This window comes from Pinus tabuliformis, chromosome 4_1 (genome assembly GCF_031772625.1).
Source record: "Pinus tabuliformis cultivar Carrire ecotype Pingquan chromosome 4_1, CPIR1, whole genome shotgun sequence".
NCBI lineage: Eukaryota > Viridiplantae > Streptophyta > Pinopsida > Pinales > Pinaceae > Pinus > Pinus tabuliformis.
In genome coordinates, this window is record NC_142303.1 from 877,281,126 (window position 1) to 877,298,323 (window position 17,198).

General features: G+C 35.3%; 1 protein-coding gene and 1 pseudogene across 1 annotated transcript; one reads left to right on the plus strand and one right to left on the minus strand.

The window, feature by feature from the left end:
* Window positions 1-3,329: 3,329 nt before the first annotated feature.
* LOC149178986 (histone-lysine N-methyltransferase, H3 lysine-9 specific SUVH6-like) lies at window positions 3,330-8,699 on the plus strand (annotated as a pseudogene).
* An 875-nt stretch (window positions 8,700-9,574) lies between these two features.
* Window positions 9,575-10,888, minus strand: LOC149178987 (histone-lysine N-methyltransferase, H3 lysine-9 specific SUVH6-like). The gene is made up of 2 exons (XM_089422316.1): window positions 10,816-10,888; window positions 9,575-10,683 (listed from the first exon to the last, which is right to left on the minus strand). Exons 1-2 carry the CDS (start codon window positions 10,886-10,888, stop codon window positions 9,575-9,577), a joined length of 1,182 nt encoding a protein of 393 aa, XP_089278442.1.
* Between the last annotated feature and the right edge of the window lie 6,310 nt (window positions 10,889-17,198).

The window sequence follows — 17,198 nt, forward strand, 5'->3', positions numbered from 1 at the left end:
AGGAAGGACGACCTCATACACCAATTTGGTGTAAAATTGGATAATAATGATAGTAATAGCTTGTAAATAGGATTGGTTACAATACCATGGGTCATTACCATGGTTTTATCAATTCCACTTGGTAGAAAACCATAACTCATTTCAAAATCAAAATATTATATAAATATTTTATTTTAATATTTTTTTATAACATTTTCCAAATTAAAGCTAGTATGCATTGGTAGTAGTCACGAAGTGGGTCCGCCTCATACACCAATTTGGTGTAAAATTAGATAATAATAACAATAATAATAATAATAATAATAGCTTGTAAATAGGATTTGTTACAATACACCAATTTGGTGTAAAATTGCATAATAATAATAATAATAATAATAATAGCTTGTAAAGAGGATTTCTTACAATACGATGGGTCAATACCATGGTTTTATCAATCCCATTAGGTAGAAAACCATAACTCATTTCAAAATCAAATTATTATATAAATATTTTATTTTAATTTTATTTTAGAACATTTTCCAAATTAATGCTAAAAGAAAAAGGCTACTAGGAGATCTTATTGTGGTGTAAATGCCTGTAAACATTTACATTTGGGGTCAATTAAAAAATAATGAAATGTTAAAAGGAACTCCCACTAGAAATGCTCACAAAAATAAAAAATAAAAAATAAAATTAAAAGAATACTAATAATAAATATCAATAAAATATAAAACTAAAAAAAATAAAAAAATCAAGTATTAAATATAAAATTAATAAATATATTTATAATTGCCCACTAGCATAGAATAGCTGGTAATGGGGTGAAAGGCTAGTGTACCCAAGGCCTGTGGGAGTTGCAGTTTCTGAAGCCAAAGGTCAAACATGTAGGTATCATTTCATACAAAATTTTAATTATAATTAATAATAAAATGAGCTTAGATTTATCTTACCTCCATAAGGTCATGTAGGTATCATTTCACACAAAATTATAAATTATAATTAATTAAAAAACCAACTTAGATTTATCTTAACTAGATAAGGTCACAAAATTATAATTATAATTAACAACCAAACCAACTTAGATTGATCTTAACTCATGATTTACCAAGCCTCTAGAGGGATCTTGAGATGCAAAACCTCTTTTAGAGTGAAAAGCGCCTCTTAGTAGATCTCGATTTAAGCTATTTTAGAGTGAAAAGAGACACTTGGTAGATCTAGAATTAAGATGTAACTAGGTTTGACAATATATATAATAGATGAAGTTAAGTTCTTAAGAGTATTTTTTTTAGTTAATTTTAAGTCTAATAAAAAAAAATATATTTATATTAAATTGTTTAATTTATAAATTTTATTAATAAATCTAGCATAATGGTAAAAAAACACCTCGTAAATTATATAACTTAACTGAATTTTGAACCTTGATGGATCGAGTATTAGTTAGAAATGGAACATTAGAACCCAAACATGCCCCATATTGATTAATGAGGATGTCCACCATACCACATGGACTTGAAAGAATCAACGTATTAAATCCAAAGGGAAAAGTACCATTTGGAGGGTGCTAATACAAAGTGCCAATTGTAGTCCATTTGGTGCTAAAATGGTCAAGCGGTTCTCTCAAGTATTGTTTTCTACCTTTTCGGGCTCGAGAGGCAAAAATGTATGAAAATGGACCATGTGGATTTTTCTTTCCCATGTTATGAAAAAGATACCAAGTTACACCTTTTATGGACTCGTTAAAGCTTTAAATGACATCGGATTCATCACCATGATGGACATGAGCTTCTCTTTCCTTGGGATCATTAAACTTACTAGGTCAGATTCATGCGAAGGATGAACTTACAGTGTAAGCACATGTTATCCATTTCAAGCTTGGGATAAAAAATAACTCGGGTACATGCTAGAAATGGTGGGGAAAAATTGGAAATCCTATTAATCATATCGACAGCTCAGGATTGAACATGACACTTTCTGTTTTATGTCGGGTTTGGATACCCTCACTTCATCATTGACTTTCCTAGGTCAGGCCATTCACTCGACCTTCCATTTGATCTCTACCATGTCATCACGACCACCGATCCCATGGATCTGAAATTTCCAAACTCTGGAATTGGGTCGCCGACATGTTCAAGAGTTAGTCCCTCTGCAGTTACACTTACTCCTGATTCTTTGTACCATCTAAAATCCTTTTCCACCGTTTGTCTAGTGTCGATGATGTGGGATACATCATGGCCCTCCTCTGACATGGTCACTTCCTGTAAACTTCAAATCATTATCTAGGAAGGTGACCGAGAGGCTCCCTTCTAGTACCTTAGAGCTTGCCTGCCCTAATGGCAAGTTCTTCGCACTAGATGACAAGTTCACGTCATTGGCTTTCAATCGAGTGATTTGACAGGTGTTTGACATGAGTTCCTTTATTCACATTCTGTAAACGGTGCTGCCAGTACCTTGAGAGCCATTGTCATTATTGGTGGTTTCTCGCACGCTTGTTAACGATTCACATCATTGACCGTTAATCAAGAGAATTCTTGGCATGTTTGACTTCAACACATTCATTCATGTTAAGATTTGTACTTTTATCAGGTCGTTTGGAGTGCAAGACCATCGGCTAAAATTACACAAGTTCACGTTGCGAGGTGATATGACATGATCATGTTGACATACATGTCTCTTTCACATAGATGGCTATGACCATACCATGAGTTTTTATATGTGATCTATCTCATTATTCAATGGATGTGACCATACCATTGTTTAGTTATGATCATTTCTCCCAGATGGTTGTGCCCATGCCTTGGATCCATTTACATGATCATTCTCTGGATGGCTGTGTCCATACCACGATTCATGTATTATTATTCAGATTTTTCAGTGATGTATATGTATCTATGCTTGCTTGTAGGTTCTTCGACGATGGACTCTCGCTCGCCACACGCACTTGTAATGCATTTCACTCCTTACTCTAGTTCGGCCTTCATGCTTTAGGGGGCATTTGTTACAGAACATTCTTTCACTGTCCTTCTACTCCCCGTAAACAATCCTAGAGGACCTCTACAGTGAACCACACATGCTTCCCCCTCCTCAAAAATCTCCCATTATGTCCCTCTTCATGAGTAGAACAATTCCCTTTTGCATCATTTCCCAAGAATATTTTGTTTACCGCACTTTACAAGACCGACGCTAATGACCCCTATCCTCCTCGCGCTGATATGCAGGGATTACAACTATCCCTAGCGACGATCGGATCGATTGAGCCCTTTCCCAGTCTTGTCGATCCTCCTTTGGAATTTTTGTTTAAATATGGATTCGAAGCTTCGAGCTCTAGAAGCTTTGTAACGGAATTTTGGTAAATGGTTAGGTTGGATGGAGCTGAGGAGGTAAGTTTGTGCTCCCTTCCCCTATTAGGATGGAACTAATCTAAGAGATAAGGCCTTGTCCCATGAGAAGAGGAACCATCAATCAGCAAGACATCTATAGTATGAAGTTTTCTAGTGTATGTGTGAGGGAGAATAATGTGCTTTGGTGTGATTTGAGACTAGAGGGAAAGAGGCCTTAAAACCTCTATTGTTGGGGCTCTTGATGAAGTGCTAGCAAAAGTGCGGGAACCCGAATACGTGAGAGGAGACCAACAACATCAAGGCCTCGGTTGTAATTTCTTTTTGATCTATATAAATGAAACTATCTATTGATTTCCTACATGAAGTTTCATTTTACATCTTTATGGGTTAATTTTCCTTGACATGTTAAGTAGGCTGAATACAATATTGTATGCTATCCTGTTTGTTGTTTGCTGTTGTTTTCGTCTTTCAGTTGTTCGAAGCAAGGAAACAAAAGATGGTCATCACCAAGCAAAATAGTGTTCTAAGAGGTAGGCCCTCTTAATTCATTCTAGCTTAAGGAAATCTTCCATAGATTGTCTATTTGTGACTAGACCCTCTATCTCGGGCTCGAGGAATTATTTGTGTCCGCACTTAGAATTTATGTGCGTCACACCTCTCCACATAGATTTATTTTCACAAATTATATATTGGTCAATTGTAATAAGGCTAAAAGGACATATGCAACCATGAAGTAGGATCCCATGTGGGTGTGTCTCTAAACATCACATCTCTAACTCATAAATTTCATAATCAACATTAATTTATAGGTTAGACTCACTCCAATCTAATCTTTAAAAACTATCTATTTCTTTAAATCTTAAAGAATATCAAAATCAATGGCATACCAAATTTGAGATATATGATTGCACCTTTCTTAAATATAATCTAATTTGATTTCTTACAAGATTTTGTAATAGCATCATGAATGCTCCTGTGCAAACTCAGAGACTTTCCAATGAAAATAAAGTTACAATGATATTCTAAACTAAATAATGAGAGTTTTTCCTTAAGATGATGTACAAGGGTATTTTATTGGAAGTCCTTAAAATTCGTGAATGGGGAAGAGACTCCTAGTTGGTGTCATGTAAATATTAATCGTGCAAATATTTTATTTTAAAATGCTAATTGATTTTTCTAAGCTTAAATTAGAAGATGTGATATTATTAAATAGTATATGAGTATTTAATTTTTTTATAAATAATTAAATTAATTTAAAGATATTTTAATTAATAACTATATGTAAATAATATATTTGTGTATAACTAATAGATTTAGCGTTCTAAGAGGTAGGCCCTCTTAGTTGATTCTATCTTAAGGAAATTTCCAAGTAGACCCGCTCTAATGAGCTTGAGGAATAGTTTGTGGGTGCAATTAGAATTTGCGTGCATCACACCTCTCGACATAGATTTATTTTCACAAATTATATACTCGTCAATTGTAATAAGGCTAGAAGGACAGATGCAACAATAAAGTGGGATCCCATGTGGGTGTGTCTCTAAACATCACATCTCTAGATCAAACATTTCATAATCAACATTAATTGAGAGGTTAGACTCACTCCAAAATAATCTAACCAAAATAACCTTTAAAAACTATCAATTTCTCTAAATCTTAAAAAATATCAAAATCAATGTCGTACGATATATGATTGCACCTTTCTTAAATATACTTTTATCTGATTTCTTACAAGGTTTTGTAATAGTATCATCAATGCTCCCATTCAAAGTGAGAGACTTTCCGCTCAAAATAAAGGTACAAGGGTATTTTATTGGAAGTCCTTAAAATCCGTGAATGGGGAAGAGACTCCTAGTTTGTGTCATGTAAATATTTATCGTGTAAATATTTTATTTTAAAATATGAATTGATTTTTCTATAAAGCTTAAATTAGAAGATGTCGAATTATTAAATAAGATATCAGTATTTAATTTTTTTATAAATAATTAAATTAATTTAAAGATATTTTAATTAACAACTATATTTAAATAATATTTGTGTGTATAACTAATAGATTTACATTAAAATGCAAATTGATATTTTTCAAAAGATATATGATTATTAAAAAATATCATTATTTAAAGTTTAATTCTTTCAAGTAATTAAGCAAATTTAAAGATGTTTTAACAAATACTTTTATTTTTGTACCAGAAGATGCTCTAGAGTATATGGAGATGTGTAAATGTTAGATGTTAAATTTAAACATTTTTTAAATTCAAATTATGTTTTTATTAATAAAATTATGAAGAAAAATAGATGAAAGAAAATGGAAATATATATATCTCATTAAAATATATGAGATATAAATAATAATTATAAATTAAGATCCATTTTACAATATAAATTAAAACAATAATTCCATAACTATATTTAAATGTAATTAATAAACACATATAAAAATTAATACTTATAATATAAGAAGATTTTAAACTACAAATATCCACCCAATTTTATGTTATTAACTTGTAAATAGGCTTTGTGCCAATATTATGAGCCAACACACAACTTACCATTACCACATGCCCAAAAACCATAACTTATTTAAAAATCATAATATTTTATAAGTACTTTATTTTAAGTTAATTTGACAACTTCTAGAAAAGTATTTTATTTTAAGTTATTAACTTCCAAATACGCTTTGTAACAATAGTATGAGTGAATACATAGCTTATCATTACCACATGCGGAAAAACCAATAACTTATATAAAAATCAAAATATTTTATAAATAATTTATTTTAATTTAATTTGATAAAATTTTTAAATTAAAACTCAATACTTACAATAAACTTAGATTGTTCTTAACTATGGATATTCAACCCAAGGATAGGGCCTAATGGTTAAGAGCATTTCTTTGGTTGCAAGAGGTTACACTTTAAAAAATGGAGCTTTGTAGAGTATGTATGTCTTACTAGTCACTAAGTGGGTCCCCCTCAAACACCAATATTTTATAAATATTTTATTAAAATTTTATTTTATAACATTTTCAAAACTAAAGCTAAAAGGAAAGAGGACCTCATACACCTATTTGGTGTAAAATTGTAAAATAATGATAATAATAACTTGTAAATAAGATTCATTACAATACAATGGTTTTATCAATTCCACTTGGTAGAAAACCATAACTCATTTCAAAATCAAAATATTATATATATAACATTTTCCAATTATTGAATTTAGCTTCTGTGATCCATATCAATTTAGAGAAGAATCTTCGGTGAAAGTCACATAGAGATAATTTTTTGTCGATGCTTTTCGAACCAACCACTGTGGTTCATCAGGAGGACAAGTTGAATGAGCAGATCTCGACAGCTAGATTTGACCAGGAAATGGCTAGTTAGACCAAAATATTTATTTATTTATTTATTTTTATTCAAATGAGTTAATTAACTCATTTGAATAAAAATAAATAAATAAATAAATATTTTGGTCTAACTAGGTCAAATCTAGTGTTACAAGCCATAAGTATAAAAAAACTCTATACAACCTAATTGAATTTATTAAATGGGAAACAATGGTCACAAAGACACTTAAATAACGTAACTTAATTGGAAACTAAACTGACCACGTAACTTGAATAACTTAACTTAATTGGAAACTAAACTGACGGACTATTAATTAGAAACCTAATATTCCAACCTAATAAGACCCAAAACACAATAACTTAATTGAAGAAAACCCAAAACACAATAACTTAATTGAATTTTTTTGAAGCTAGCATAATGGTCACAAACACACGTCGTAACTTAAATAACTTTAACTGAATTTCGAACCTTGACCGATCCACTACTAATTAGAAACGGAACATTAGAACCCTAACATGCCCCATATTGATTAATGAGGACGTCGACCATACGACATGGACTTGAAAGAATCCACGTATTAAATCCCAAGCTCAAAGTGCCAATCGTGGTCAATTTGGTGCTAATCCACAGGACGCAGCGTGTTAGCCTCGGCGGGGTCTGCAACTGTACAAGTCTTTGATCTAGCCAGCGTCCTCTACATTGTTGAGTTGAAGCTCAAGAGAAGAGAAAGTGCAGCAAGATCTGCGATACGGAGTAAGTTTATCGCTCACTTTTTCTTTCTTTTAGATTTATCAAAAGGTTAGATCAGTAAAATCATAAGTTTTGTCACAACATCATAAGTTTTGGTGATATTTTCAACTGTACGAGCTGTAACATCTCCACACGACAACAACAACGCAGCGTGTAATAATTGACAAGGCCGACAACAACAACGGTTCAGAGGAAAGTAACCTTATTCCTAAGCTTCAGAAGCCAATCAAACCATCTGCATTCAGGGATTTTCCTCATGGCTGTTGGAGGTATGCATCTCCGGTTCCACCTATGAAACCATCTGCAGTCAGGGATTTTCCTCCTGGCTGTGGGAGATATGCATCTCCTGTTCCACCTATGAAACCATCTACAGTCAGGGAATTTCCTCCTGGCTGTGGGAGATATGCAACTCCTGTTCCACCTATGAGTGTCAAGGTACGACCTAAAATAGAGAAGGCTAATCAAGTGGCCCATATGATCAACAAAGGACATTCTTATAAAGGTATGTCAACCCTAAGCAGCTCTCTTCAAAGAATATCAGAACCGCAGATCCACTCTATCCTTCTAGGCTTGTGACAAATGCCCCAAAGCTTCCCCCATCTAATGCAGTTCCTAAATTTGGAAAGGCCCATACCCGGTCAAAAGTTAAAGAAACTTTGAGATTATTTCAAGTGACTTGCCGGAAATTGTTGCAGAATCATGAAACCCAAGTTCAAGACCGTGCACTAGCTGGTAAATGTTTGCGTGTCGATCTAAAAGCATCCAAAATGTTAAGAGATAATAACCGGTATGTCAATACGGGTAAACAAATTGTGGGAACTGTTCCTGGAGTAGAAGTTGGAGACCAATTTCATTATAGAATTGAGATATGCATTGTGGGTCTTCATCGGCAGACACAGGCTGGGATTGATTTCTTGAAACAAGGAAATGTGACACTGGCTACCAGCATCGTGGTATCAGGTGGTTATGAAGATGATATAGACGGTGGGGATGTGTTGATATACACTGGCCATGGTGGAAATAACTACAGTGGGGACAAAAGGCAGATCAAACACCAGAAACATGAACGCGGAAACTTGGCTATTAAGAACAGCATAGACAGGAAGACACCCGTAAGAGTTATCCGTGGATACAAGCAAAAGAATACTGGAATTCATGAAAACAGAAAAGCCACCGTCAATGTGCAGAAATACTGGCTTGATAAAGGGGCATCTGGATACATGGTATTCAAATTCTAGTTAAAAAGACAACCTCGTCAACCAGAGCTGGGCTTGAAGGTAGTGCAATTTTGAGGCTGGTGCAACCTCTGACTTGGTGGAAGATGGGGGATTCACTATTGATGCAGCAGAGTGTGGAAACGTGGGGAGATTTGTTATTCATAGTTGTTGTCCTAATCTGTATGCACAAGCTGTTCTTTATGACCATGATGACAGAAGGTTGCCACATATCATGCTCTTTGCTGCTGAAAACATTCCTCCTATGATGGAGCTTTGTTATGACTATAATTACGGTCTGGACCAGGTTTGTGATTCTGATGGTAACATAAAAATCAAACCCTGCTACTGTGGCTCTTCATAATGCATCAGGACGATGTATTAAGTGACACGAAGTTCTCGTTGCAACATTTGATATACAATTAGGGATTTTTGCAACATAAGATATCATGCTCTTTGCTGCTGACAACATTCCTCCTATGATGGAGCTTTGTTATGACTATAATTACGGTCTGGACCAGTTTTGTGATTCTGATGATAACATAAAAATCAAACCCTGCTACTGTGGCTCTTCATAATGCATCAGGACGATGTATTAAGTGACACGAAGTTCTCGTTGCAACATTTGATATACAATTAGGGATTTTTGCAACATCCTCCCGATGCATTGTGAAGAGCCACAGTAGCAGGGTTTGATTTTTATGTTATCATCAGAATCACGAACCTGGTCCAGACCGTAATTATAGTCATAACAAAGCTCCATCATAGGAGGAATGTTGTCAGCAGCAAAGAGCATGATATGTGGCAATCTTATGTCATCATGGTCATAAAGAACATCTTGTGCATACAGATTAGGACAACAACAATGATTAACAAATCTGCCCACGTTTCCACAATCTGCTGCATCAATAGTGAATCCCCCATCTTCCACGAAGTCAGAGGTTGCACCAGCCTCAAAATTGCACTGCCTTCAAGCCCAGCTCTGGTTGACCAGGCTGTCCTTTTAACTGGAATTTGAATACTGAGTATCCAGATGCCCCTTTATCAAGCCAGTATTTCTGCACATCATAAAGGCCATCATATGTATATATTACATTGACGGTGGCTTTTCTGTTTTCATGAATTCCAGTATTCTTTTGCTTGTGTCCACGGATAATTCTCACAGGTGTCTTCCTGTCTATGCTGTTCTTAAGAGCCAAGTTTCTGCTTTCAAGTTTCTGGTGTTTGTTCTGCCTTTTGTCCCCACTGTAGTTATTTCCACCATGGCCAGCGTATATCAACACATCCCCAGGGTCTATATCATCTTCATAACCACCTGATACCACGATGCTGGTAGCCAGTGTCACATTTCCTTGTTTCAAGAAATCAATCCCAGCCTGTGTCTGCCGATGAAGACCCACAATGCAGAGCTTAATTCTATAATGAAATTGGTCTCCAACTTCTACTCCAGGAACAGTTCCCTCAATTTGTTTACCCGTATTGACATACCAGTTATTATCTCTTAACATTTTGGATGCTTTTAGATCGACACGCAAACATTTACCAGCTAGTGCACGTTCTTGAACTTGGGTTTCATGATTCTGCAACAATTTCCGGCAAGTCACTTGAAATAATCTCAAAGTTTCTTTAACTTTTGACCGGGTATGGGCTTTTCCAAATTTAGGAACTGCATTAAATGGGGGAAGCTTTGGGGCATTTGTCACAAGCCTAGAAGGATAGAGTGGATCTGCGGTTCTGATATTCTTTGAAGAGAGCTGCTTAGGGGTTGACATACCTTTATAAGAATGTCCTCTCTTGATCATATGGGCCACCTGATTAGCTTTCTCTATTTTAGGTCGTACCTTGACACTCATAGGTGGAACAGGAGTTGCATATCTCCCACAGCGAGGAGGAAAATCCCTGACTGCAGATGGTTTCATAGGTGGAACAGGAGATGCATACCTCCCACAGCCAGGAGGAAAATCCCTGACTGCAGATGGTTTGATTGGCTTCTGAAGCTTAGGAATAAGGTTACTTTCCTCTGAACCGTTGTTGTTGTCTTCCTTGTCGATTATTATTTTCCCTTTCCCTCCAATTTTATTCAGAGGTTAACTATAATTATCATTGACACTCTTACCATACTTGAGCTTATGTAAATGTAGATTTTTCAAAGCATCGTCTTCTTCACTTGGGCATTTACCCAAAATGCTCTTACCAGCAGCATCATATTGGGAGCAATCAGGCTCACCAGAATATCTGAGAATGTTATATTCCGTTTGGTTTCCCATTCCCACTTCAGGGATCCCCTACCAGAATATATTATATATTATTTCGAACAGTTCCTCCTGTCCATATAAGAGAATGATCAACAGATTGACAAATGTTTCAAAAAAGACAGGTGTAGAAATCACTAACACCATAAAAGCTTGCAATAGGATCACCATAATAGGAATAATTTTCATGCAATAGGATCACCATAATAGGAATAATTTTCAAGATTCAAGCAAGGAAAATAATTAAAATAATACCATAAAGGCGTGAAATAAGATCACCATAGTAGGAATAATTTTCAAGATTCAAGCAAGGAAAATAATTAAAATAAAAGAGAATTTCATAATACAATTAAGAAAAGATCAACTACATTTCACAACAAATAATAAATAATTGCATAAAACATCATATCTATGATGTTTATGGCATCTCCAGTACAGGCCAAGAGAATATTTCAGAATGGTCGAAGCAAGGCATTTGACTTAGGAAGCAGTAGTGAGTATTATCGATCCTAGGGTTTCTTGAAATAAAAGACAGACAATTCGGACGGACACCGTAAATTGGATCCTATCGTTTCTTTTAGATTATCATGCTCACCTGTATCATTCTCCAAATAATCCGGTCATCACATATCTATGAATATCATCCACCTGGGTGATGATAACGCATTCAAGGAATGAAATCAACGGTTGAGGTCGTGCAGAAAACGTCAATTCAATGAAGAAGTGGAGCATGGAGATCGGTAAAAGATTTAGGAATATGGGCTATGCAAATGCCAGTTATGATCTAATCGGTAATGCATTTTAATTGTTTCTCGATTGCGGTGACAGAACTTACTATATTTTTCATGAATATAAATGAAATATTTACGCCAATGACAATTATGATTTTTAAAAGACTCAATGCTTCAACTTAAGTATTTCATTGGAATTTTCATAGACCTTTAATGGATCCAAGATTCTCATTTCATAGTTGATAGCCATAAATACATTATTATGGTCATGGCATTAGTCTTATAGTTCATAGTGATAGTTACAAAGGAATTTATTAGTATGATCACTATATTATTAATTTATGGGCAATTGTTGTCCTATCCCTATGAGAAATATTGAAACAATAGATTTGTTGATTGTTTTCTTGGTCAGCAACAAAGCACAATTACAATTTTAAAAAATTGGCAAATCAGAGGAATAAATCACTCATTGTACTATTTTGGTGGCCAAAGGGTACAAGTTGATCCTAGTTCCAACCCTAATCAAATAGTTTGAGAGTTCATAGTGATAGTTACATAGGACTTTATTAGTATGATCACTACATGATTAACTCTATGCACAATTGTTGCCATTTCCTTATTATAGATCTTTAGACATCACATCTCTTAAGTGTCTCTTGGCCTTGTGCTACAAAGCAACAAGTTAAAATCATAATTTTCAAAATCTAGTAGCATGAACCAAAAACTAGTTAGTGTGTTGGTTTGGAAGCTAAGGGGTACAAGTTGATGGTAGTTCCAACCAACCCACCATGTTAGATCTGACATGGATAGGGAAGTCTAAGAGCCCTAATGGTAGTTTTTCAGAGGTGGTTTCCAGGGAAACCAATGGTTCAAAATAACCCCTTAGCCATAATATCAATCTTCGCCCTCCTAAACAAGAAAACCTAATTCAGCCCTAGCAAGTTCATATGTTTATGGCATCTCCAAAGGCATAAGGGAGTGTTGCAAATTGACCTAACCACCACAGTACACATAGGCCATAACACTGTGAATAATTATGAATGGTTCAAGCCAAACATTTTCCTTTTTCAAATGGAAACAAAAATGATGATTATGGATCTTAGAATTTTCCTTGTGTAATTATTAAAAGCTTTGGGGTTATTAATAGAAATCTTTTGGTGGTTTTGATAGAAATCTGACTAAATTACCCACACAAGTTGGATGAAAGCAGTGATGGGAAGGTACTTAAATTTGGAGAAACAAAAGACCGATCAGTAGGCTCTCCAGAAACAACAAAAGTTGTCTCAAGAACTTAGGATGCTTCAAGTTGCACCTCAGTAGGAAAAGAAGGTCAAAGAAGAACAAATCACATATGTGCAATTACACGTAGAGAAATTCAAAGGTTATCTGAGGATTAATGAATTCAAGAAAGAAGCCGTGGAAGTGACTAAAGCCTTATCACCGCAATTGAATATTCTTTTCCATAAAATATCATGGGTTGACCCATTATGCATCATCACTACATCACCCATTTAAAAGGCAGTTGACACCAGGCTAGAATTTGAAAACACAGACGATAAGGTCACAAAATTTCTCTCTTGGAAAATTTCAGAAGAAGGCATGGCTACTATGGGAGATGGCGGGTTAGATGTGACCTATGTATCCTTCCTTGCTTGTTGGTTGAGGCAAAGTCATTTTGGTATGGTGTTTTGGTGTGATTTTGGTATATGTTGCAATATATGTTTTGTTGTATGCTTTGATGATTTTGGTTTATGTACATATGTATATGGATGTAAATATCACTATGAGTATAAAAAAATTCTCTAATACGCGGTATGGATGTCATCTCATCAGGATGTTATGTTGTTATGTTTTCATGTTGGTTTCTCCTCAACAAGATGATCATTGTAAATACTACACCGAGTTAAGTTATAAATCTCCATAGGCACTATATTTTTCTTGTAGTAGTTTTGTGGTTATAGGTGTTTTTAAACACCGAGGATGATGTTCCCTGAAGGTGGAGGGTTTTGCAAGAGCCCTTTTGGAAATTTTTTAATCTTAGGTATGTTCTATGATTAGAGCAATTTATTTCAATTTTCACAATTACCTCAATATCATTTCTTATTAGCAATCACATCAGCATTAATGTAAACTGCAGATAGAACATAAACATAAATCGCATAATACAAGCCAAGATAAGAGGACACAAGATGTGGTGCTAGCCAGGGACAAACTAGAATGTGGGGAAACTCTTGATCAATTCTTCTTACATTTTCTTCAATAGCTCAAGAGAGAGAGAGCGAGAGAGAGAGAGAGAGAGAGAGAGAGAGAGACAGATAGTAAATTTACAATAGAAGTCAACACTTTGACTTATCTAGATAAGAGCATAGATCATCTCTAAGAAGATGATACATGAGATAAGTTGAAGACATGTTGCTTCAAATGATTGTCCAAGGTGACTCCTTCAACTATCATTGTGTTTCATCTCGTCATCATGATGCACCTCACCACGTTGCACCATGTTGCACCCATCATCACAATGCTAGACCTCATGATCATGTTGTACAAATCATATTGTTGCACCTTATGCTCCACCAATGTCCCATGTGACATTGTTGCACCATGCTGCCACAGTTGTCCCATGTGCCATTGTTGTACCATGCTACCACAGTTGTCTCATGTGCCATAGTTGCATCATGCTGCCACACTACTGTCCCATGTGGTATGCCAAACCGTGTTGACATAAATCATGCCTCATGTGCTTGCAGCACCATCTTGTCATGTTGTCCATGCTTTCTATTATCGTATGTTTTCCTTAGCATTCCTTTTTTGTCCCATTTACTATGCAGTTGTAGTTGCTATCCCTAGTAGTCATGTTATACCTTGTTTTTGTCCCCTTTCTATTGTCCCCTTAGCCTTTCCATACCTTGTTGTGTGTCATGTGTCTTAGCACCCCATGTAGCCCAACTGTACCATTTAGTAGCACTACCTTCCTGGGCATGTTTGAGCCCTCAAACTCTCCATGTTGTCCCTGTTTTCTGGTGGTTAGGACTATGACCTATCACAATCCCATGCTATCACATACAACCCAGATTTTGCTACCCCAAACAACCCTTATTCAACTCGGCCTACCCTCTGCCTCCTTCTAGCGGCTCGGTGCCTTGTTTTAGGCCTTAAAACAGTCCTTCCTTTCAGCCGCATTAGGCCTGTGGCTAGGGAACCATTAGTATATTTAGGAAAATTTCTATCCTCATATTAATAGTGGCTAGGATACCCTTGAGATAGCGTAGGTTAGGGCTGCCTTCTTGGAATGCGTTAGGGCTGCCTTTAGGAAAACGTTTAGGGCTTCCTTAGAACAACATTAGGGATGCCTTTAGGAGAGTGTTTAGCGCTGCCTTAGAACAACGTTTAGGGCTTCCTTCTTTGCTATAGCTAGGGAAACCTCTTTTCCTCCAATGTCTAGGGCTTCCCTCCTAGATTTCTCTTCCACTAAAACCCAAGACAAGTGGAGAGAAGTCAAGATAGAAGTGTGTGTTAGAAATCACTCTCAAGTAATCTCCTTTTATACCAAAACATTGAGCACATATGGGGTTTATTTGGTTGTTGGCCGACTTTGACGAATTGTCTTATAACACAAATAAAGTCATAACTCCATGAATACTTATTGAAATCGGATGATATTTAGATCAATCCTACACCTCTCGATGGGAGGGATCCATGAAAAATATCAGCTACCATAAATAAGATGACCCACATGGAGTTTGGCCCTAGTTGCCAATTTTAACAAAATTCCATCAAATAAAAGGAAATAAAGGAAAAATAATAATCACAGATGATGGGACACTTTTTCCAAGCTTAATGTTGGGAAAAATCTTAGTGATGGGCATCACCTGTGATTAGTTATGGCTATGTAAATTGGAAAAGGCAATGGCCAAAGATTTGGAATGGAAAATGGCATTTTTGGCATAATTATTTCTAAAAGTGATGGAAATTAGGATAAAAAGGAGGTGAAAGGTCACATGTTTCATGTGAGGAAAATGAAGGAAAATAATGGAAAATGAGGAAAATAGAGGCCTCATTCATGAAAAGGATTCTAAAGATCAATTGGTAAACTTTTGTCAGTTCAATGTTGGAGCACTCTCTCATTATTCTCTATCTCTCATAGACTTGGAGACTTGGATTTTTCTTGGAGCACTCTTGGAGGGTGTGGAATACTTATATTCTTGGAGCAAGAAGGAAAAAGAAGAGTAGAAAAGCGTAGGAGGGCATCAAAGTCAACAACTCATCATATGTTATTGTAGCTATCGAGTTGGATGTATGTTTCCTTCACTAGTTTTGGCATGCATGACATATGCATGTGGTTTGTTTGTTTTGATATGTCATTAGCATGGAGGATGGAATTTCTTACAATGGATTTCCTAACCTTTCCATTTCGGATAGCCATGGTGATTGTGGGATTATTTTTCATTGTTTTGTTTTTGTTGGTTCTCATGTTTCCTTAGCTTGGGTTGAGTTATTAGTCACGTAGCCTTGGTTGTACGAATGCTTTGGAGCCCTGAAATAACTTGGGTTGATTTCTTAGTCCCATAGCCTTAATTAGACAAACGCTCTAGACCCCTTGGTAGGTTGAGTTACTAGTCCCATAGCCTTGGTTGGAAAAACGCTCTAGAGCATCATAAAGTTATGGGTTGAGTTACTAGTTCTAGATCCTTCGTTAGATAAATGCTTTGGAGCTATGGATGATTGGGATAAATAATAATTTTATGGTGGTTTTGGTGATGTCTCAATGTGAGGTGGAATCACTATTTTATGGATTGATATGGATGGCATCTGGAAGCCCTGGATGATTTTTGATTGATGTGGATGGCCTAAGGAAGGCATGGAGACTATGATTTTGTAGGGATGCCATTTGGATTGACAAATTTACCAACATTTTTTATGTGAATAATGAATAAAATTATTAGAAACTATTTGGTCAATTTTGTCATTAAGGGAAAACCCCAAACCCCCGCTAATGAGCCATAAAGGGAATTTATAATGGTCAGAGAAGAATTCGAAGGAGTATAAAGAAATATTATTATTGTTTTATATGGAAAAAACAAATTGTTTGGGCAATCCATTTACAAATTGAAATGGAAATTGAATTTGAACAATATATTTTGTATACTAATGAATGGAGAAAAAGGGATTGGTGGAGTATTTTTGCAAAACAGCTATGTAGTGAGCAATGTAAATTAAATGAACATAAAAAGAATTATGCCTCATGACTTACAGTTTACTGCCATAATGTATTCTTTGAAAATTTTGAGACCTCATCTTATGGGACAACAGTTTGAGTTGAAGATATACCATAGTGGTTTGAAATATTTATTTGAATAGTTAACAATGAATGCAAAGTTAGATAACTCGCTTGAATTCTCCTTGTGAATCACTATAATACCAAACACATTAAGGGAAAAGAAAACAAGCTGGTTGATACACTTGACAAAAGGGTACATGAGATGTATGCTACATCCATAAGTGTGTATAATACATATTTAAATTTAAAATTTATGAGATTGCAAATTTAGATTAGCACTTTTTACAAGTCAAAAAATAAATATAATGGTTATGAG

Bases quoted from the DNA above. Each gene is read 5' to 3' on its own strand.
- LOC149178987 (XM_089422316.1), bottom strand. From the start codon at position 10,888: ATGGGAAACCAAACGGAATATAACATTCTCAGATATTCTGGTGAGCCT. The intron at 10,684-10,815 runs GTAAGAGCATTT...TTGGAGGGAAAG, and splicing joins CTCCCAATATGATGCTGCTG to GGAAAATAATAATCGACAAG.